At 37.3% G+C, this 24424-nt stretch overlaps 1 protein-coding gene across 2 annotated transcripts in view; it reads left to right on the forward strand.

Annotated features, from left to right (window-relative positions):
• Positions 1–24424, forward strand: part of SEC24A (SEC24 homolog A, COPII coat complex component) — a 68560-nt gene that overhangs the window by 26957 nt on the left and 17179 nt on the right. For both annotated transcript variants that reach the window (XM_005865578.2, XM_005865579.2), the window contains 11 exons: positions 482–642; positions 934–1106; positions 2533–2635; positions 3590–3716; positions 5487–5596; positions 7205–7317; positions 8873–8991; positions 17665–17720; positions 18822–19028; positions 20709–20829; positions 22121–22279. In XM_005865578.2, the coding sequence (XP_005865640.1) occupies positions 482–642; positions 934–1106; positions 2533–2635; positions 3590–3716; positions 5487–5596; positions 7205–7317; positions 8873–8991; positions 17665–17720; positions 18822–19028; positions 20709–20829; positions 22121–22279 (1449 nt within the window). The remainder of the gene's footprint in view (positions 1–481; positions 643–933; positions 1107–2532; positions 2636–3589; positions 3717–5486; positions 5597–7204; positions 7318–8872; positions 8992–17664; positions 17721–18821; positions 19029–20708; positions 20830–22120; positions 22280–24424) is intronic.

Below are 24424 nucleotides of genomic sequence, written 5' to 3' on the forward strand. Positions count from 1 at the left end.
TCATGTCCCACACAATGATTACTGTTAGCATTTTTTATCTCCACGAATATAGATTTATTTTGTTAGTTTTTTCCCTCGGAGTTGGGATTGTGGGCTTTATTATTATGATGCTATGACTATAAAGTATTTTTATCAATTAGATTTATTTAAATTGATTTAACCAATTGAACATTTAGTATGTTTTCATTAAAGTTATTTTAAATTAGAATTTTCATCTGAATACAAAGTTTCATACATATAAAAGTAATGAACTATATAAATCTTATTTTTGTGTTTATAGTTGTAGTCTACATTAAGTAGATTTTGATCATTGCTATTACTTTGTTGCTAGTATTTGTCTTATTTTACAAAAGTGATAAATGAAAGTATTAACTTATCAAAAGGATTTTAGAATTATAATTCTTATGATTTAATGGATCTCTGTGTTGATTTAAAGTATTCTGGAGTGTAAAATAGAACTTAGAAGTTACCTTGTTTCTAGCAACACCACAGCTTACTGATAAGAATCCTACAATGAGCCGAAGTGTTGGATATTCATATCCCTCTTTACCACCTGGTTATCAGAACACACAACCACCTAGTACAGCCGGAATGCCACCCTCTTCCTTGAGCTACCCAAGTGGGCCACAGGCCTTTACCCAGGTAAACTTTTTGTTTCTGTTTTTTTATTCATTATCCACCTTTCTGTTTAAACTGTAAATACATGAAAAAGTTTCGGGACGTGTATAATGAACATTTTTAAACCATTAGAATAATAATGGATATTTCATAAGACCTTTGTCCTGTTACATATCTCCAGAACCAAAAAATTGATCAGAAAGTCTAGATTATAGTTTTATTTAGAGAGAAATTAAATAACTACGTCCTTATACACTTCTGTTTTCAACTGAAGACATTATAAAGACTACTTACTGAGAAATTATACATCTTTAGAATTCCTTAGGTGCTAATCATTTAACTGCAAGCATGAGTGGATTGAGTCTACATCCAGATGGGCTAAGAGTTATTAACCTTCTTCATGAGAGAAACATGCTTCCGTCAACACCTTTGCAGCCTCCGGTTCCAAATTTGCATGAAGATATCCAGAGACTCAACTGTAACCCAGAGTAAGGCTTCAGTGTTTCTTACATTTTACTCATTCTAAAAATTTTCCAGATTTCTTTGGAGTCATATATTATGAACAAGTTGTGCAGATATATTAATTTATGAAAGTAGTTCTGCGGGTAGAAAACAACTCTTAGTTGCGTACTTAATTGATATTTGAAATGTTCTAAGCTCAGAAATAGGGTTGCAACTTCTGAGATAATGCTGCCTTTATCAGCTATAAAGGTGGTGTGGCCCTAACCGGTTTGGCTCAGTGGATAGAGCGTCAGCCTGCGGACTTAAGGGTCCCAGGTTCGATTCTGGTCAAGGGCATGTACCTTGGTTGCGGGCACATCCCCAGTGGGGAGTGTGCAGGAGGCAGCTGATGGATGTTTCTCTCTCATCGATGTTTCTAATTCTCTGTCCCTCTCCCTTCCTCTCTGTAAAAAATCAATAAAATATATTTTTAAAAAAAGGTGGTGTGATATTCATTATCATTATGGTAGCTATATTATTTCTTCAGTCCAAAGTACGGAGATTTAATTCTATATAATCCTTTATGTGCTCTCATTTCAAATTATTTTTTTATAAAAAAACATAATTATAACACTCTTTTCTTAAAATTGACCATATAGGCTTAAATATATATAGCAAAGATGTTCTGAGAAATTGAATTTTGTTATAAATAGTATTTTAGAACCTTTAGCAAATTTGGATCATCACCGGTTTGGCTCAGTGGATAGAGCATTGGCGTGCGGACCAAAGGGTCCTGGGTTCAATTCCAGGCAAGGGCACATACCTTGGTTGCAGGCTCCTCCCCGCTCTGGGCCCTGGTCAGGGCAAGTACAGGAGTCAACTGATCGATGTGTTTATCTCACATTGATGTTTCGCTCTGTCTTTCCTTCTCTCTTCCTCGGATGAGGATTAACACGCACACACAAAGAAATGGGTCATTTGATAGTCTAGATTTACACACAAGCAGAGAAGAGACTTTTCTTTAATTATATACTAGAGATTGTAACCATCTACCCTCTCTTTCTGAGTAGGATTTAAATGGGATAAAATTTGAGAGAGCCTGTTGAAATATTTTATGTATCCATAATCTGATCCAGTGTTAAAATTATACCCATTTTTTGGTTGTTAATCCTCATCTGAGGGTATTTTTTCTTTTGACTTTTAGAGGGAGTGGTAGGGAGGGAGGAAGGGGAGAGAGAAAGAGACACATTGATTGGCTACCTCCCCAATGCACACTGACAGGGCCTGGGGATCAGCCAAGGTACGAGATACGTTTCCTTGACTGGGAACCAAACCCTTAACCCTTCGGTCTGAGCCCGACCCTAGCCACTGAACTAAACCAGCCAGGGCAAAATGTGTACCTTTTAAATCTTTTTCTTGTTGTTCAAAAATAATCATAGCAACAACTGATACATCATTTTTACTTTAATATAGGTTATTTCGATGTACATTGACTAGCATTCCTCAGACTCAGGCCTTACTGAATAAAGCCAAACTTCCGTTAGGACTGCTGCTTCATCCTTTCAAAGACCTAATGGTAAGTTATAAATTATTTACCTATTAAAATACTTTACCCAGTCTCCCTGTTCTGCCATTCTTGGAATAAAATTTGTTCTTTAGGAAGCTGTTTTAAAAAAAGAAGAAAAGGAGCCCAAATCCTTCCTATCGACCCTACCCCCACTCCCTCAAAAAAGCCTTTTCACTTTTGTCCTAAGGCTCTGGGACCTTGACATATGGCCACCTACTGTTGAGAGGATCAGTGCATTAAGTGAATTGATTTTCCCAAAACAAACCTTCAATTGATGATAGGATTTTATTGCCTTTACTGATATTTTTATATTAAGACTTTACAACTTTTTTTTAATGTAGGATAAACTTTAAATAGGAGCATAATTGCAAAGTTTAATTGAATATTTAAATATGACAGTTCTTTCATGAGAACTTAGTAAGCCTCTTACTATAACATGAAGAAATTTTGAAATAATTTGTTTTAGAATAGGGGTGGGAACGTATAAGGCCTGTGAAATGATTTCGTCTGGCTCTGCCAAGGCATTAGCGGTGAGTTAATTGAATGTTTGATCAAATATAGCAGGCTAATTTTGTATGGTCCAAAAATGATGTTATATATGTTGAAATGGCTCTTGGCAGAAAAAGGTTCCCCACCCCTGTTTTAGAATGTTGATCATTCCTTTGCCACCCATCTCAAAAATACATTATAAGTTTACTATGTTGATTTTGCGTATAAATGTTAATGAGAAAATAATTACTTTTTAAAAGGTTAAATTTAAGAGACCAGTCCTGGAGAAAGCAACAGGGTTTCAAATCAATACATCTCTGCTACATAATTTTTTGTGTCGCATTTTGGACACTTTTTACCCTGGGGTTTTTTCCTCCAAAGTTACAATATCCCAACAATTATTTGGAAGTATGATTCGTGCTTCGCCTTAGTTACGATGATCACTGCCTTAAAAAAATTAGTTGTTTTTTTCAGCAATTGCCTGTGGTTACCTCCAGTACAATTGTGAGATGCCGTTCATGCAGGACATACATCAACCCTTTTGTCAGCTTTCTTGATCAAAGGAGATGGAAGTGTAACTTATGTTACCAAGTCAATGATGGTATGTTTTTTTTTGAAACATTTTAAAATTTTTACTTCCATTGTAGGGAAATCAGATAATACAAATGTGAAGTTAAAAAAATCAACAGCCCTGTCTTACTTACCTGTAAACATTCCACTCAGAAATAGCTTCTGTTAACTTTTTTCTATGCACTTATTTCTACATATAAATAATTCTATTCTTCTTAGGCAAAAAAAAAAGTGATAATATTACTTTGATACCACTATTTTACATTTATTATGTTGGGTATAATAATAAATGGCATATTTTATGGTGTTACTTAAGTCTGTAATTTATGAAATATTTTTATTTAGAAATTGTCCAATGCCTTTAATCTAGGACAGCGATTTTCAACTGGTGCACCTAGACAGAGAGAGGGAAAGAATTTTTAAAACGTGATAAATACCTGACTAGTCAGGGGCACTGACCTCTTTTCCCTTAGATTGTCAAATAAAAAATGACAACAGCCAACACAACAATAGCCGTCAGATGTGAATGAATCAAAATTATACCTTTTTTTTTTTTTGTCAGATCAACAAAATATATAATATATTTTCTGGTGTGCCACATAATTTTAGTAAATTAGTTCATGTATGCCATGAGATGAAAAAGTTTGAAAATCACTGCTCTAGGGGTAAAAGAAAGTAAGTCCACAGATTAGCTGCCATTAGCTTTATTCACTGCTGTATGAAGGGAGGTGGGCAGTGCTGGAAGGTTAGTTGAATGTAGTTTTCTCAGTAATTGAGAAGGAGGAGATCTCTTTCAACTGTTTCACAATTTACTTTTGAGGAATATCATCTAACCGACTACACTTTAATAGGATTCTAGAAGAAAAAGTGTATGCTGATATCTACATTGAAAATTAAGTCTCTGCTTGGAAGGAAATTTCATTGAGCATTGGGAAATAAAGGAATTTAAGATATCTCTCAAAATCATTTTAAAAATGTTTTTATTTATTGATTAGAGAGAGAGAGACATTGATTTGTTCTACTTATCTTATGCATTCAAGAGTATAGGAAAGTGAGGATAGAGTAAGAGCATTCTTTTTATTCTATAATAATTCAGAAAATATATGTATAGTGTTTAGTACACCTTAAAATCTTACGTATATGTGCTTCAGTATATGAAATGAAATGGTAATAAAGGTTGAACTCACTTTCATATGCAGCACAGACCATTTTATGAACTATAGCTTATCCTTTAGCTACATAAGAATTTGAATTTCTAAACAGTTAGAAGACAGCTGCAATGATAATTCATTTAGAAAATACTCTTAGAGCTCCATTATATCATAAGTGGTAGGCAACTGATGTTCCATAGAGGTCTTATTAATTAATGAAATTCACCATACCTTTAGACTTTAAACTTTTAAGTGTTTTTACCATACCTTTCAAGGAGTATCCAGAGTCTTTACGTATTATGTGTCAAATGTTAATATCCTTGTTAAAAAAATTATTGGCATTTAATAAGTTTTTATCATTTTTTCAAGCTATTTTAGAAAAGCTTTAGCAAGAATTAAGATGAAGAGGATATTAGAAGACAGGGAAAGAAAAAAAATAACAGTTATTTAGTATATAAAAGTAAGACATATGCAGGACCATTTAGTATATGAAGAACTTGAATGGACCTCAAAAACAAAGTGTACATATTATCCCTTAACATTTAGTCTATATTGCAGTATTTATAAATTACTAAATAAGAAAACAGCCAAACACAAGGTTTATTAAACTTAATCTTAGTTTTATCACTTTATGTTGTCAACTTATATAGTTCCTGAAGAATTCATGTACAACCCTTTGACCAGAGCCTATGGAGAACCTCACAGAAGACCTGAAGTTCAAAATGCTACAATTGAGTTTATGGCTCCTTCAGAATACATGGTAAGTTTTCATTTTTTTATATAACGTATTTATCTCATAATAGTGGGTTTTAAATAAAACAACATAGCATCCTTTAACAAAATTTTATGGTTTTAAATTTAGAAAAGTTATACATGTTCATTATAAAAATAGTTAATTAGTATATAAGGATAAGTCTGAAAAGTGTACTAGTATGTAAAGTTCCACTTATGATTCTTGTGTGTTCATCTAGAAATTGCAATACCATGTTGAGATCATATTTACTTTTAAGTCACTTCCAATTTTTTAAATTACAAATAATGGTGTGATGAGCATCCTCTTCGAAGTACTTTTTTTGTCGTTGTTTATTAATCCTCACTCGAGGAGTGGGATATTTTTTCCATCCATTTTGAAAGGGAGTGGAAGGGAGGGAGGAGGGAGATGGAGAGAGAGAGACAGAAAGAGACATCGATAGACATAGATTGGTTGCCTCCCAAATGCGGTCGGAGCTGGGTATGGAACCTGCAACCCAGAAACGTGCCCTTGGCCAGGAATCGAACCTGCAACCCTTTGGTGAGTGGGCAGGTTTGCAGGTTCGATTCTGGTCAAGGGCAAGTACTTGGGTTGCAGGCTCGATCCCCGGCCCTGATCAGGGCTCGTGTGGTAGGCAATCAATGTGTCTCTCACATAGATGCTTCCCTCTCTCTCTCTCTCTCTCTCTCTCTGTAAAAAATCAGTGGAAAAAATACCCTCCAGTGCGGATTAAAGAATGAATGAATGAATGGTTGGTTGGTAGTAGCTGTCCCTTTGTTGAGTTAAAAGCAAAAAGTGCAGAAGCATTTGTTCTTTTGAATTGGCCTTCCTGGATTTCTTTTCTTTTATCTACCAGGTTTTACGAAAATGGCTTTCTTTAAATTTAGAACTTGCCTATAGCAAGAGGTTTTGCTTCTTCTCAACTTACCTCTTGGGGCAACAGATTCTGTGATTCAGCAAGTAATATTTACAAAAAAAACCCCACAACCACACACAAAAGTTAGTACACTATATGCGCCAGTTCTGATTGTGGTTACTTGCTGCTTTTTATTGAATTGAAAACAGATCTTTGAATTGGGAAGTTTAAAAACGTAGTCGTACATTTTTGTGAAACTTGGCTGAAATGTGTTTGTTAAATAACGAGCTCAGGCAACTTAATTTGTCACTTTGAGAACTGTAATTCCTCCTAAGTTGTGAAATATAATGCACATATGGAAAAATCTATAAAACAAAAATATATGGTATGCCAAATAATTATAAATGCTGTGTTAGCACCACCCAGGTCGAGAAATTGAACGTTGCTAATATTCCCAGAAGCCCTTCTGATCACATTTCCTCCCCTTCCCATGCTGGAGAAAACAGTCTTCTGACTAATAGCAATCACATCCTCATTTTTTCCCCTAAGTATCCATCTGAAAACAATATGGTATAGTTTTGCCTGTTTTTTAAACTTCTATTCTTTCTACATTATTTTTTTACTCCATTGTTTATTATAGTCTCCATTTAATTTATAAATAATGCTTATTTTATTGTTTTGCTGTATGTAGACAGGACAAATGATAAATTTAAATTTAATCCTATTAAATGTATTTAATGAGATTTTTTTTTTTTTTTCAGTTACGACCACCGCAACCTCCAGTGTACCTCTTTGTGTTTGATGTGTCTCACAATGCAATTGAAACTGGATACTTGAATTCAGTTTGCCAGAGTTTGTTAGACAATCTGGATTTGTAAGTATCTTGATTCAGTTTCAATTGGAAACTAACTGTTTACAAAATGGATAAATAGTTTTAAAATACAAAAAAAAAGCTATATAATTATATTCTAAAAGCCTACTTAAGTCAGTTGTGAACTTTAGGCCTTGCTTTCTCCAAAATTCTATTTTAACTTTTTATTTTGGAAAAATTTTAAACATAGAGTAAATAGAAAGAATGTAATGAACTTCCAACTATTCATCCCTTCTCCCTCAACTTTAACATTTTTAGCATTCAGCTATTCTTTCCGCCCCCCCCCCCTCCCCAATCTTATAGAGGAAGGGAGAAAAGGAGAGGGGATGAGGAGAAAGAAACATCAATTGGTTGGTTCCTTCACTTGCTCTGACCATGGATTGAACCCAAAATCTGGGTATGTGCCTTGATTGGGAATTGAACCCACCACCTTTTGGTGTACAGATAACGTTACCACCAACTGAGCCACACCGGCCAGGGCAGCATTCAGCTGTTTTTGCTTTATGTAATCATACAAACATACCCCCCCTTGAGTACTTTAGTGTAAATCTCAATCAGCATATCATCTTACCTATAAATACTTGGAATTATTTTTAGCTCTAATTAAAATAGGAGTGTCACACCAAACAAAATTAACAATAATTTCATAATATCAACTAATACGCAGTTCAGTTTTTGTTCTGATTGTTTCAAAAATGCTTCTTTGCTGTAGGTTTGTTGGAATAAGAACCTAAACTATTTTTACACATTGCATTTGGCTGTTATGTCTCATAAGTCTCTTAAAATATCTGTGCTTTACTTTTTATTTATTTATTTAAAAATAGCTGTACATTTTTTTCCCCCTCTCTCTCTCTCTCTTTTTTTTTTTTAAACATCTGTACTTTAAATGGTGCTTAGTTACTTTAAATGGTACTTAGGGTAACCTATAAAAGTTTGTGTGACCTTTTAGTGTAATGCATTATAGTGTACTTGTGTTCTATGGAAGAATATGGAAAACAAAATCTCATCAAAAACAAACTAACTCCCTTACCTTGATGATAAGGGGCATCCTTGTTCTTGCCAGCATTTGTACTTTTAACGTTACAGGTTGCATATGGGGATTGTCTGTTGAGGAAGAGTCCACTGATTCACCCAAACATGGGTAAAATTTTTAACAGCTATGCAGTATCTAAATTTATATTAAATTTTAGAGTAGGTATATAGTAATTTTATAATGTATTTTATAAATTAAAATCTTCTACAAAGTTTTGTTTATGCTTTCCAGTATTTTTATATGCCATTTTCCAAGTGATTATATAATTTTATATAGGTATAATGAGTTTTGAATTGCTGTATTATTACTGGGTTTTCTTGATTGTTTGGTTTATGTGTAGTGTTTTCACTTTGAGTAGGGTATGCTTTCATGGTGATTAAACATTGGAGGGGTTAAACGTTTATGTTAGGACAAATTCTATAATATGAAAGTAGATATTTTCATGTAACTCTTATTGGATATTTAATATATATGTATATGAATATGAGAAAACTTGATAAAATACTCTTCTAAATTTACTTTTAGGCTTCCTGGCAACACTAGGACAAAAATTGGCTTCATAACATTTGATAGTACAATCCACTTCTACAGTCTTCAAGAAGGTCTCTCTCAACCTCAGATGCTAATAGTTTCAGATATTGAAGGTACATATTATACACTTGAAATTACTGAACTATCTTAGTCATTTGTAGCTTTAGAAATATTTCATGACTATTTGATAAATTAAGAGTGTATGGTATAATTCTATATTGAGGAAAACCTTGAGTATAATATCATAAGATTGTTGGAATTGTAAGAGTCCTTAAGTTCATCCCTCATTTAATAGGAGGAGGAAGCAGTTATGGAGGTAAAGTGAATTATAAACAAGGCAACACATTTATTCAAAAAATATTTGAGGAGAGACATATAGACCAATAGAGAACCCAGAAATTATATAATATAGAAATTATATAATAGAATAGAGAACCCAGAAATAAACCATCACATATGTATGGGCTTTGATTTTTTACAAGGATGCTAAAAACATTCAATGGGGAAAGACAGTCTTCTTTTTTTTTTTTTTTTTTTAATATGTTTTTAGAGAGAGGAAGGGAAAGGGAGAGAGAGAAACATCAATTGGCTGCCTCCTGAACGCCTACCCCACTGGGGATCGGGCCCCAAGCTGGTCATGTACCCTGACTGGGAATAGAACCAGCAACCTTTTGGAGCAAGGGATAATACTCAATGAACTGAGCCACACCAGCCAGGGCAGAAAATACAGTCTTTTCAACAAATAGTTCTGGGAATACTGAACATGCAAATTAATGAAGTTGGACCCTTACCTTAAACCAGATAAAAAAATTAACTCAATGGATAAAAGAGCCAAACTTAAGAACTAAAACTATAAAATACAAAACTCTTAGAAGAAAACACAGGTGAAAATCTTCATGACATTGGAGTTGACAGTGATTTCCTGGATCTGACACCGAAAGCAAAGACACCAAGAAAGAAAAAATAATAAAATGGACTTTTTCAATATTAAAACTATTGTATATCAAAGAACACTACCAAGAGAGTAAAAAGACAACTCACAATAAAAAAGGCAACTCACAGAATGGGAGAAAATATATGCAAATCATACTAGTATATCTAAGGAAGGATTAATATTCAATACATCTAAAGAACTACTCAACAACAAAATGACATCAAAAATAGGGAAAGAGCTTGAATAGATATTTCTCTAAAGAATATATACAAATGACCAATAATGAAATAATGACAAAATACCTAATGTTATTAGTCATTAGAGAAATGCAAATCAAAAACCACAATGAGATACCACATTTCATGTTCACTGGTATGGCTATTACCCCAAAACGGAAAGCAACAAATATTGGCAGGGATGTGGAAACATTGGAACTGTTGTGCATTGTTGGTGGCACTGCTGGTGCAGCCACTATGGAAAACAGTATGGAGAGTCCTCAAAAAATTAAAAACAGCTGCCATTTGATCCAGCAATTCTACTTCTGGATACTTATCTGAAGAAAACAAAAACACGAATTCAAAAAGACATATGCTCCCCTATATTCATTGCATCAGTACTTACAAAAGCAGGATATGGGAAACAACCTAGGTGTCCATCAATAGATGAGTGGATAAAGAAGATGTCCTGTGTGTGTGTGTGTGTGTGTGTGTGTGGTATACACACAATGGAATAGTACTCATCAGTAAAAAAGAATGAAATCTTGCTATCTGCAACAACATGGATGAACTGAGAGGGTATTATGCTAAGTGAAAGAAGTCAGATAGAAATGGATGCATAGATGTAGAGAACAAGCTGATGGTTGCCAAATGGGAGGGGGTGGAGAATGGGTGAAATAAAATAAATATATATAATAAATAAAAATTTAAAATAAAAATGGTACAGTGCTCTTAAAAATAGTTTAGCAGTTCCTGTAAAAGTTTTAACACATTGTGATCTAATCTACTTTCCTGTATATACCTAAAGGAATTGAAAGCAGGTACACCTAACAAATACTTGTATGTCATTGTTCATAGCACCATTATTTTTTAAAATATATTTTTATTGATTTCAGAGAGGAAGGGAGAGGGAAAAAGAGATAGAAACACCAATGATGAGAGAGAATCATCGATTGGCTGCCTCTTGCACTGGCTCCACTGGGGATCGAGTCCACAACTGGGGCATGTGCCCTGACCAGGAATCGAACCTCCTTAACATTCTGGTTCATAGATTGACGTTCAACCACTGAGCCATGCCAGCTGGGCACAGCAACATTATTTACCAAGGCCAAAAGGTGGAAACCACCCATCAACAGATGAAAGGGTAAACAATATAAATATAATGGAATGTTATTTATTCATCCTCAAGAATGAAATTCTTTTTTTATGATCACTTAAAAAAATTGATCATAGAGAGAGGAAGGGAGAGAGAGAGGGAAAGAAACATCAATTGGTTGCCTCCTGCACTTGCCCTGACTAGGGATTGAACCCACAGCCTTTTGGTGTATGGGACAATGCTCTAACCAACTGAGCCACACTAGCCAGGGCAAGCATGAAATTCTGACTTATGCTACATACGTGGATAACCTTGAAAACACTATACAAAGTGAAATAAGCCAGATACAAGAACAGATATTGTATAATTCCACTTATATGAGGTACCAAGAACAGAAAATTCATAGAAATTGAAAGTAGAATGCAGATTACCAAGAGCTGGGTAGGAAAGAAGAATAGGGAATTATTATTTAAATAGAGGCCCGGTGCACGGATTCATGCATGGATGGGGTCCCTCAGCCTGGCCTGTGCCCTCTCATAATCTGTGACCCCTCGGGGGATGTTGGACTTCTGGGTTTCAGCCCGATCCCTGCAATCTAACATTCCCCCCACCGCCCCCCGCCAGGGATATAGCAGCGTCAAAGCAGCAGACAGCTAGCTAGGAGCCCCAGCCAGGGCTAGGCACAGCTCTGCTGCTGCTCATCCCAGCTCCGCTACGCCTGCTGCTGCCACCACTGCTCAGTAGCACTGCCGCAAAGGCAGGAGAGACTCGCGCCACCACAGCTGCACTCGCCAGCCGTGAGCCTAGCTGAGTGGTGCTTCCCCTGTGGGAACACACTGACCACCAGGGGACAGCTCCTGCATTGAGTGTCTGCCCCCTGGTGGTCAAAGCACATCATAGCGACTGGTCGTTCGGTTGTAATGGTCGCTTAGGCTTTTATATATATAGATGGGTATAGGATTTCTGTTTGGGGTGTCAAAAACTTTTGAAAATATAACAGTGATGGTTACAAACACTGTGAATGTCTTTAATACCACTGAATTGTACACTTAAAATGGCAAGATGATACATTTGTTATATTATGTATGTTTTACCACAATTTAAAAAATTAACTTAAGTGTGAGACTAAAACTATAAAACTGTTAGATGAAAATATAGAAATAATTCTTTGTGACCTTGGATTAGGCAGTGATTTCTTAAGATATAGCACCAAAAACACAAACAAGAAAAAAATAGATAAATTAGACTTCTTCAAAATTAAAAACTTTTGTGTTAAATTCAAAGGACACCACCAAGAAAGTGAACTGAGCCCCAGCTGGTTAGGCTCAATGGATAGAGTGTCGGCCTGCGGGCCAAAAGGTCCTGGGTTTGATTGCAGGAGGCAACCAATCGATGTGTTTCTCTCACATCAGTGTTTCTCTCTGTCTTTTCCTCTCACTACCACTCTCTCTAAAAGATCAATGGAAAAATATCCTCAGGTGAGGATTAACAAAAAAAAAAAAAGTGAACTGAGAATCCATAGAATGAAAGAAAATATTAGAATGAAAGAAAATATTTGTAAATCATACATCTGATCAGAGAATTACATCTAAATTATGTTCAGAACTACAACTTAATAAAAAGACAAATAACATAATTAAAAATTGGGCGAAGGAATTGAATAAACATCTCTATTCACACAACAGTCAGTATTCTTTATATACAGTTGGCCATTAAGTACTTGAGTTATCAGGGAAATACAAATGAAAACCGCCAGATGCCACCTCACATCAGTTAACAAATTTTCAGAATCAGTTTTCATCTCTGAAAATGTCTGTAAATGCACTATGAGTATTGGTTTTGGGGTTACAAGTAAATTTTAGTGAGTAGGTAAATTCACAAGTAAGGAATCCATAAACAATGTAGATTGAATGTACCTCTTTAAAGGGCAGTAATTGAGGAGAGCTTGCTTCTGTTTTGGTTCTAAATATTCACAACAGATCACCCCCTTTCACCCAGATACTTTTTTAGCATAAAGTAAAATCTAAACAGGTAATTCTCATGGTGGGCCAAGTTGTGAATTTACTGTTGTGTTCCAGCCTCTCTCAATTTTATACATGACCTGATAGATGGAATATCCCTTGCTGGATGTCACATAGAAGAAGGAGAAAAAAAGGACTTCTGGGCAAGATGGCAGCATAGGTAAACTCAGTACTCCACTCCTCTTATAACCACATCAAAATTACAACTCTACAACACCATCATTCAGAATTACCTGAACCCTGGCTAAATGGAAGTCTTACAAATAGGGAATTAAAGAAGAAGGCATATTGAGGCCCAGTAGAAGGGGCTGGTCCTAAACTCACAGTTGGTGGAAAAAATTGGGAGGGACATCTCAGCTGCAGAGGTCCCCCCTGAGGAGCAAGGGGTTGCCAGCCCAGGGTTGCAGTGCCAGGAAGAGAAGTCTTCATAACTCCTGGTTGTAAAAAACAGCGGGGATTGAGGATGAGGGAGAAGGAGGGCTATTGGAGTCTTGGGCAGTTCCTTTTAAAGGGCCTGCACACTGACTTGCTCAGACTCCCTCTGAGCTCCAGGACTGGGGCTGCAGCGTTAAAGGCACCAGAGAACATATGGGGAGGAACTGAATTGTCCAGCCTCAGGGCAAGAACTTGTGGGGAGGGGCAACTTTCTCCCAGACAGAAGTGCTAGCAGAGGCCATTGGTCTTTTGATGAGCCCTCCCCCCACAGAGCCAGCAGGCAGGCTTCATATCTAAGACTCCATCAATCTAGCTCACACTGTTTGCCCTGCCCTGGTGATTCCCTGAGGTCCTACCCCACTCATCTTTTAGACTTTTCAATAGGAATGGCCTGTCTTGGATCATGCTTCAGATTTTCCTAAAATTAAGCATACACTAACTGAAATGAAGAATAATTTACAGGGAATCAACAGTAGAGTAGACGACGCTGAGAATCAAATCAGTGATTTGGAATATAAAAAGAACAGAAAGAAAAAGAAATTTTAAAAAATGAGGATAGTGTAAGGAGCTTCTGAGACAACTTCAAGTATATTAATGTTTTCACATCATGGGGGTGCCAGAAGAAGAGAGCAAGAAATTGAAAACCTATTTGAAAAATCTATTCCTTTCCGGAGAAGGAAATAGACATGCAAGTCCAGGGGAAGTACAGAGTCCCAAAGAAGATGAACCCAAAGAGGCCCACACCAAGACACATCATAATTAAAATGCAGAAGGTTAAAGAGAGAATCTTAAAAGCAGCAAGAGAAAGACAATTGGTTACAAAGAAGCTCCCATAAGATTGTCAGCTAATTTCAACAGAAACTTTGCAGACCAGAAGAGATTGGCACAAAGTATTTAAAGTGATGAAAAGCAACGACCTACAACCAAGATTATTCTCCCCAGCAAAACTGTAATTTAGAATCGAAGGACAGATAGAGCTTCACAGACAAGAAAAAGTTAAAGAGTTCATCACCAAACCAGTATTAGATGAAATATTAATGGGTCTTGTTTAAAAAGAAGAAGAAAATATAAATATCGAAAGAAAATGGCAACAAATATCTATCTGGCAACAATTAAATCTTAACAAAATAACAAGCAGAACAGAAATACACTGATAGATACAGAGGACATTTTGACAATTCAAAATGGGAGAGGGGTTAGGGGGAAGGAGGGTGAAAAAGGTGAAGGTATTAAGAAGTCCAAATTGGTTTTTACGGAATAGTCATAGAGATACAAAGTACAGTTTAGGGAATATAGACAATAATAACTTGTCATGGTTGTGAGATTTATTGGATGATCACTTAGTAAGTTATGTAATGTCTAATCACTAGGCTGTATACCTGAAACTAATATAATTATGTCAACTGTAATTGAAAAATAAAAATAACTTTGAAATAGAGGGGGGAAAAAAGAAAGGACAATAACAAATATTTGCAAGGATGTGGAGAAATTGGAACTCTCTTACACTGCTTGTGGGAATGGCAAATGGTTCAGCCACTGTGCAAAACAGTCTGTCATTTCTTCAGAAGTAAACATAGAGTTCCATATGTCTCAGCAGTTCCACTCAATATTCAAGAAAATTGAACCCAGTCTACACAAAAATGTGTACATGAATGTCCACAGCAACATAGCCAAAAAGTAGTAACAACCCAAATGCTCATCTTTTGCTGAATGAATAAACAAAATGTGGTATATCCATACAATAAAAAGAATAAAATACTGATGCTAGAACATGGATGAACCTTGAAAACAATATGCTAAGTTTTAAAAAAATCAGTCAAAAAGGACCTTGTAGTGTAGCTCCATTAATATGAAATGTCTAGAATAGGCAAATCTAGAGACACAGACTGGAAGCTACTTAGAGCTGTGGTGATTGGCAGAGAACTGAGGAGTGACTGACTGGTAATCAGTGAAGGTTTTCTTTTGGAGATGAGGAAAGTGTCTGGAATTAGATAGCGGTGACAGTTGTGCAACTCTGAATATATTAAAAATCACTAATTATATCTTCACAAGGGTGAATTATATCTCAATATAACTTATTTGAACATTTTTTTTGCTAATCCTCACCTGAGGATATTTTTTTCCATTACTTTTCAGAGAGAGAGTGGGAGGGAAAAATGGAGTGGGGAGAGAGAGAAAGAGAAACATTGATGTGAGAGAGATACATTGACTGGTTGCCTCCTGCACACATTGTGACCAGGGCAGGGAGAGAACCTGCAACCCAGGTATGTGCTCTTCATCAGGAATCAAACCCAAGATCCTTCAATGTGCAGGCCAACGCTCTAATCACTGAGCAACACTGGCCAGGGCAAAACTGATTAAAGTTTAAATTTTTTTTTTAGAGAGAATTCAGGGAACTGAGGGAGGGGAGAGAGAGAGAGGAAGAAAGAGAAAGAGAAACATTGCTGTGAGAGAGACACTATTGGTTTCCTCTCGCATGCACCCCAACCAGGTCCAGGAATTGAAACTTCAATCCAGATGTGCCCTTGATCAGCAATCAAACCCATGACCCTTGGGTGCATGGGCTGATGCTCTAACCACTAAGCACACCACCAAGGCTAAAGTTTGTGTTTTTTTAAGGACAATTTTTAAAACATATTTTTATTGATTTGAAAGAGGAAGGGGGGTAGAGAGAGAGAGAAACATCAACGATGAGAGAGAATCATTGATTGGCTGCCTCCTGCACACCCCCTACTGGGGTGGGGGTAGAGATCGAGCCCGCAACCCAGGCATGTGCCCTTGGCCCGAATCGAACCTGGGCCCCTTTAGTCCGCAGGCTGATGCTCTATCCACTGAGCCAAACAGGCTAGGGCTAAAATTTTAATTTTAAAAAAGACAGGGAAGAAATTGAAACAGTATATTTTTTATATGACAGCTAAAGTAAGTACTTAATGTTTCAAGGTAATTGTTGGTATTATTTTTTACAAGCATTATAATAAAGCTTATTTTTTTGTAATAAAAAACGTTATACTAATATAGATATAAGACCCCTCATAATCATCCACCACCACCCACATTTCCTTCCTTTTGTCCCAGTTTGCTTCCTTTTCAGGAAGATAATTTAATTTGTTAGCAAGAATAAATTTGAATCCTGAGAAGCTCATCTGATGTGGTCAGTTAGCATATTTTCTGATTCACTTGATTTTGTAGTCCCATAAGTAGTGGTACTGGTGGACACCTTCTTTATGAGAAAATAGCTGCTTTTTGAGTGACGGTCTGTCAGTGGGCTGTGTTATGCTTATATTAAAGACATAGTATTCTTTCTTGTATGTCAACCTGTTTTTCATTATTATTATTGAATTTAGAGAGAGAGAGAGAAACATTGATATGAGAGAGAAACATCAATCTGTTGTCTCTTATACGAACCGTGACTGGGGATTGAACCCAAAACCTGAGCATGTGCCTTGACCAGGAATCGAATCCTCGACCTTTTGGTGCAGGGGACGACACTCCACCAACTGAGCCACACTGGCCCTGGCTTTTTTTTTTTTTTTTTAATAAGTGTTTTTTTGGCTGGCTTTCAGGGCTAAGCAAGAACTTTATAAAGTAGGGTTCTGAATTGTTGCCTTTAACCTAAGAAACAGAGCACTTGTGCAAACCCTTACTGAGTGCTTGTGAATCAATAGTTTCTAATAGTTTCTATTTATCTTTTACACGGGAACAATTAAGTTCCAGCCCTAGCCAGTTTGGCTCAGTGGATAAAGCGTTGGCCGGCGGACTGAGGGGTCCAGGATTCAACTCTGGTCAAGGACATGTACCTTGGTTGCAGACTCCTCCGTGGCCTGGGCCCTGGTCAGGGTGCGTGCAGGAGGCAACGAGTCACTGTGTTTCTCTCACATCGATATTTCTCTCTGTCTTTCCCTCTCTTCCACTCTCTCTAAAAATCAATGGAAAAATATCCTCAGGTGAGGATTAAAAAAAAAAAAGAACAGTTAAATTCCAATAAATACCTAAATCATACACACACAGACATGTGCTATAGTGGAGGAGGAGGTGGTTTTGGGACACCTTTAACAATTTTTTTAAAAAATATTTATTTATTTCAGATATTTTTATACCTATGCCGGAGAACTTATTAGTAAATTTAAATGAAAGTAAAGAGGTAAGGCACATTTTCCTATCCAACATGTTTAATTGCAATATTGAAGGAATATATTTTTAAAATATTAAGTAAAATTTTGCTTCTTTCTATGGCATTTCTAATATGTGTAGCATTTTATATTTTGATGTTAATTAAAATTTATCAAAAGAACTACTCTTGACTATGCCTTTGAACTGATTGCTTTTAAGTCTAATGTAGCAAGTTATTTGTAGTTGGGTAGAAGATGAGCCTATTCCATTAAGGAGGAAAACCTGAAGGAAACCTGCCTTGCCAGCCACTTGGGAAACCGGGAGGGTTGCTGAGATAAGCTTCTGGTCACTACACAGAAGCACTTTAGTTAGGCTGCTTTCAGTGCCCTGTGCTTTTCTGATTCACAGAGTGTCATTGGGGTCAGTGCAGAAGAAACTCTTATTACCTGCCTGGAAATTGCCATGACATAATACAGTGAGAGGTGAACAGAATGTGCCTGAAGGGGGGATGTTGTCTACCCTGTATATGCATATATGCCGTAGGGGTAACATTTTAACTAGCAAGTCTATGGTCTCAGCTGTTGGCAATGGTGACTTCGCCATAGTGCGATATATTTTTTCCTATTAACTCTCTCTATTTGTACATCCTAACCTAAATAGGTAGTTGTTTTTCATTTTGTTTTTCTTTTGTTGTGATTATTACTAGTTGGCAAATTTACTGGATATCGTAGATTTTGCAGTAGGGAAAAGTTAAACTCATTTTGGAACTAAAAAGAATACAGTGTGTAGAGGTGATTGAGAAGGCCATATTTCATGGCATTAAAAGAAATCAAATCTCTAAACTGTGATGGCTCTTTTGGATACATTTTGGACTTATAGTCTTGCTGGACTACTTGCATGTGCAAGAACTGTAAGGCCGCAATTTTTATTTGTCTTGCTTGCCAATTTATAATGTTTATTTAAAATGACTTTCTTGTTATTTGACCTACTTCATTGTTTACTGTACTGTCTGTAGATTCTCTGACCATCATCATGACTCAGTGTTTTGTCTATTGTATTAGTTACTGGCTTTTTGTAAAAAAAATTTTTTTCAATTGTAACACTCTTGAGTTTTCTTGCTTTATTTCACAAGCTTGTCCAAGATTTACTGAAAACTTTGCCACAAATGTTCGCCAAGACCCTGGAGACCCAGAGTGCCTTGGGTCCTGCACTTCAGGCTGCCTTTAAGCTGATGTCCCCAACTGGTGGTCGAATGTCTGTCTTTCAAACACAACTCCCAAATCTTGGAGTAGGAGCCCTGAAACCACGAGAGGAACCCAACCAAAGGTCATCTGCTAAGGTTAGAAGGTCATCAAATCTATGATAAGATTTATATTGGTGTTCTGTCTCTGATCATAGAGCTTGTTTTTGTTTTTGTTTTTTTTAATTTATATTTCAGTTGTGGAGAGTAGGGAATATGAGAAAATAGGTAAAGTGTTTCTTTCTTATATAGACTTTTCTGTTTTATTACATTACTAGAGGCCCGGTGCACAAATTCGTGCACCAGTGGGTCCCTCGGCCTGGCCTGTGGGATCAGGCCAAAACTGGCTCTCCGACATCCCTCAAGGGGTCCCAGATTGCAAGAGAGCACAGGCCAGGCCAAGGGACCCCACCGGTGCATGATCAGGACCAGGGAAAGACATGGGAGGTTGGCCAGCCGGGGAGGGACCACGGGAGGGCTCCAGGGTGTGTCCAGCCCATCTCACTCAGTCCCAACCGGCCAGACCCCAGCAGCAAGCTAACCTATTGGTCAGAGTGTCTGCCTCCTGGTGATCAGTGCACGTCCTAGTGAGTGGTAAAGAAACCTTAGCATATCATTAGCATATTAGGCTTTTATTATATAGGATTTTCTACCTGATTCACTCTTACCTTGTTTTTAGATCTTTAGCATGCCATTAGCAATGCAGCCTGCCTTTAATGAGAAAGGCAGACTAAGAGAATAAGCTTGCTAGGGACAAAGTAGAACCTGAGTGATCAGTAAAAAATACTCATAGTTTGGTATGTTGACTGCTATGCATTACTTTTGAGCATCTTATATTTATAAACGTAGTTTGAGATATATGTTTCTCAAAAAGATTATGAGAAGCCATATGCTATAATGATAATGGTGTTGGTCCTGGAGTCAGTCTAAGTTCCACTGCTTTTTAGATGCATGAGCTTGAATAGTTATTTAATTTCTTTGCCCCTTGTTGCCTTTATATTTATAAAATGAAAATAATGATAGTACCCATCTCTTATGGTAGTTAAAAGGGCTAAATAGGTATTACATATGAATTTTTAGAACCATTTCCAGTATACTATTTAATAGATTATTGAAATTAGTATAATAGTTTTCTTTTAAAGTCAAACAAAAGAAAAAAATCCTTAAGTAGATGTTTCTTATTGAAAAATTACAAATATTCTCAAGCCAATGGATTTTGTTAATATCTTGGTATGTATAGATAGAAATTTAATTATAAAATAAATAAATTTAAATTTCAATAAGTTATTATTATTATTGATTTCAGAGAGAGGAAGGGAAAGGGAGGGGGGAGAGAGAGAGAAACATCAATGATGAGGGAGAATCATCGATAGGCTGTCTCCTACATGCCCCCATTGGGTATCAAACCTGAAACCTGGTATGTTCCTTGATCAGAATCGAACTGTGATCTCCTGGTTCATTGGTGGATGCTCAACCGCTGAGCCACAGTAGCCAGGCTAGAAATTTAAATTTTATGACAATTTTTTTTGTAAGAGAACATTTAGTTGGTAAATCACAGGAATAGAAGAGTTAATTCCTAAAAGAAATGGGTTTAGGAAACAAGTTATGCAGGTAAAGGAAGGGCCCTTGGAGCTTGGGAGTGAAGAAGCTAATGGTGCCTGGGGCAAGGAGGGAAAGGGAAAGGGAAAGGCATGGTGTGCTCCCAGGAGGGAAAGTGCCTAAATTTTATAACAATTTAATGATTTAAAATTTTTTCTCTTTTTAATTTATTATTAATAGGAAATTCACTTGACACCATCCACTGACTTCTATAAGAAATTAGCTTTGGACTGTTCTGGTCAGCAGGTAGCTGTTGACTTATTCCTTCTCAGTGGACAGTATTCTGATTTGGCTTCTTTGGGTAAGTTTTCCCTAATGATTATTTTTCTCAAATGAGTGTCAAAATGATAATTATATAATGATATTCTAAATAGGAGACAAAGTGAAAGGAATTTAATGTCCTTGGGAGAGTTAGTCAGGTTAGTCCAGTAGTCGGCAAACCGTGGCTCGCGAGCCACATGCGGCTCTTTGGCCCCTTGAGTGTGGCTCTTCCACAAAATACCACGTGTGGGCGCGCACGTACAGTGCGACTGAAACTTCGTGGCCCATGCGCAGAAGTTGGTTTTCGGCCTGGGTGAGTCTATTTTGAAGAAGTGGCGTTAGAAGAATTGGGGATACGTTCGCTGAGGTCAACCCCTCAGATTGAGGACATTTTTAGCAAAGGCCAGCTTAGGAGTACCCTAATTAAGTTAATAACAATGTACCTACCTATATAGTTTATGTTTAAAAATTTGGTTCTCAAAAGAAATTTCAGTCGTTGATATTTGGCTCTGTTGACTAATGAGTTTGCCGACCACTGGGTTAGTCTATTATAAACCCTACTAGAGGCCCAGTGCACAAAATTAGTGCACTTGGGAGGGCCTCAGCCCAGATTGCGAGAGGGCGCGGGCCAGGCCAAGGGACCCCACCAATGCACAGTTGGGGCTGGGGAGGGATGTGGGAGGTTGGCCAGCTGGTGAAGGACCACGGAGGACTCCAGGACGTGTCCGGCCCATCTTGCTCAGTCCCAATCGGCCGGACCCCAGCAGCAAGCTAACCTACCGGTCAGAGCGTCTGCCCCCTGGTGGTCAGTGCACATCATAGCGTGTGGTTGAACGGTATTAGCATATTACACTTTGATTGGTTGAATGGCCGACCAGACAACTGGACACTTTACATATTAGGCTTTTACTATATAGGATAGTCTTCTACTTTAAAAATTTATAGTAGAGAAATTTATATGCTACTATTTAAAGGAATGAAATATTCCTTTTTAAAAATATATATTTTTATTGATTTCAGAGAGGAAGGGAGAAAGAGATAGAAACATCAATGATGAGAGAGAATCAATGATCGGCTGCCTCCTGCACACCCCCTACTAGGGATTGAGCCCACAACCAGGGCATATATGCCCTTGACCAGAAGCAAACCTGAGGACCTTTAGTCCACAGACCAATGCTCTATCCACTTAGCCAAACCACTTAGGGCAAAATATTCTTTTTTGATGGTACCTGGAGAGGTTAAAGGAAAATTAATTCAAATGCCTGTAGTTACTTTGGTGTGGTAATAGTAATCAACAGCAGAATTTAAAAGGAGTGTGTGTTTTCTTCCAGGTTGTATTTCTCGGTATTCAGCAGGTAGTGTCTATTATTATCCCTCTTACCATCATCAGCACAACCCAGTCCAAGTACAGAAATTACAGAAGGAGCTACACAGATACCTCACTCGGAAGATTGGTTTTGAGGCAGTCATGAGGATTCGGTGCACCAAAGGTGGGGGCCCTATTTTTTTGCATTTACGTAGGAGTAAATGTTTCTTTTGATACTTTATTTATTTATTTATTTATTTATAGTCTTATCTTAAAATTTGCTCTTCTAAGATATTTTACTTAATCTGATGGAATATGCAATTAAGAATAAGAAGGAACATGATGTTTTTTTAAAGGGACTATTTTGAATATACTAAAAATCACTGGATAGTACACTTGAAAAGGGTGATTTTTACTGTATATGAATTATATCTCAATGGAAAAAGATTATAATTCCAAAGAACATAAAATATATTATTGATGGATTTTTAAAAATATATATTTTTATTGATTTCAGAGAGGAAGGGAGAGAGATAGAAACATCAATGATGAGAGAGAATCATCAACTGGCTACCTCCTGCACACCCCCTACTGGGGATTGAGCCCAAAACCCGGGTTATGTGCCCTTGAATGGAATCAAACCTGGGACCCTTCAGTCCACAGGCTGATGCTCTATCCACTGAGCCAAACCAGCTGGGCCTAGTGTTTATGTTCTATCCCATTCATTCAAGATCGATGGACCTGCAAAATGGTTTCTGCAGATTTTGCCTATAAGTTACTGGAAATGTGTATCCCAAAGGTGCTTTTAAAACTTTTTCTATTTGTCAGGACAGAAGCTATTTTATGTACCTAATTTTGCGTAAGAGTAAAAAAGCTTGCCAACAAACCAGCAGTTTGCCTTTTCTTTTTTTCTTTTCTTTTTTTAATATATTTTATTGATTTTTCACAGAGAGGAAGGGAGAGGGATAGAGTTAGAAACTTCGATGAGAGAGAAACATCGATCAGCTGCCTCCTGCACACTCCCTACTGGGGATGTGCCCGCAACCAAGGTACATGCCCTTGGCCGGAATCAAACCTGGGACCCTTCAGTCCGCAGGCCGACGCTCTATCTACTAAGCCAAACCGGCTAGGGCACTTTTTTTTGTTTTTGTTTTTTGTTTTGTTAATCTTCACCTGAGAATATATTTTCCATTGATTTTTTTTTTTAATTTTTAATCTTTTTGTTAATCCTCAACCGAGGATATTTTTTCATTGATTTTTCAGAGAGAGTGGAAGGGAGGGGGAGAGACAGAGAAAGAGAAACATTGACGTGAGTGAGTCACATTGGTTGCCTCCTGCATGGCCCAGAGCAGGGCCAAGGATTGAGCCTGCAACTGAGGTACATGCCCTTGACCAGAATCAAAGCCAGGACACTTCAGTCCGCAGGCCAAAATGCTCTATCCACTGAGCCAAACCAGCTAGGGTTCCATTGATTTTTAAAGAGAGTGTGGGGGGAGAAAGGAGAAAAACATGGATGTGTCACATTGATTGGTTGCCTCCCACACATAAACCTGCAACCCTGAATGGGGATTGAACCTGATACTTTGGCATATAGGGAGGATGCTCTAACTGAGCTAATCTGCTAGGGCTGATTTATCTCATTCTTTTAAACTTCTAATAGTATTTAGTACAAATACTGAATGTACAAATCACAGTTTGGTTATTTTACTATAGACTGGCATTGAGGATATTTCTAATTTTTTAGTTATTACAGACAAAAACAGTACTGCTTAATTTTTTTGGCACATATCATTTGGTACTTGAATGAGTGTATCTGTAGGATAAATTCTTAGATATGGGGTTACTAGCGTCAAAGGACATATTCATTTAGAATTTTTAGTGGATATTGCAAATATATCCTTCAACAAAGTTCTTTGAAAATTTGAGTCTTCACCTTCATTTAAGAAGATATCTCACCATCACTAAATACTGTGTATTATCTAATACTAGAGGCCTGGTGCATGACATTCGTGCACTGGGGGTGGGGGATCCCTCAACTTGGCTTGCGCCCTCTCACAGTCCGGGACCCCTCGCTCCTTACTACCCGCCTGCAGCAGAGGTGGGAGAGGCTCCCGCCACCTCTACTGTGCTCACCAGCCATGAGCCCGGCTTCTGGCTGAGCAGCGCTCCCCCGTGGGAGCACACTGACCACTGGTGTGCATTGAGCGTCTGCCCCCTGGTGGTCAGTGTGCATCATAGCGACTGGTCGTTCTGCCATTCAGTCTATTTGCATATTAGCCTTTTATTATATAGGACTAGAGGCCCGGTGCACAAAAATTTGTGCACTCGC

This window comes from Myotis brandtii, unplaced genomic scaffold (assembly GCF_000412655.1).
Source record: "Myotis brandtii unplaced genomic scaffold, ASM41265v1 scaffold208, whole genome shotgun sequence".
NCBI lineage: Eukaryota > Metazoa > Chordata > Mammalia > Chiroptera > Vespertilionidae > Myotis > Myotis brandtii.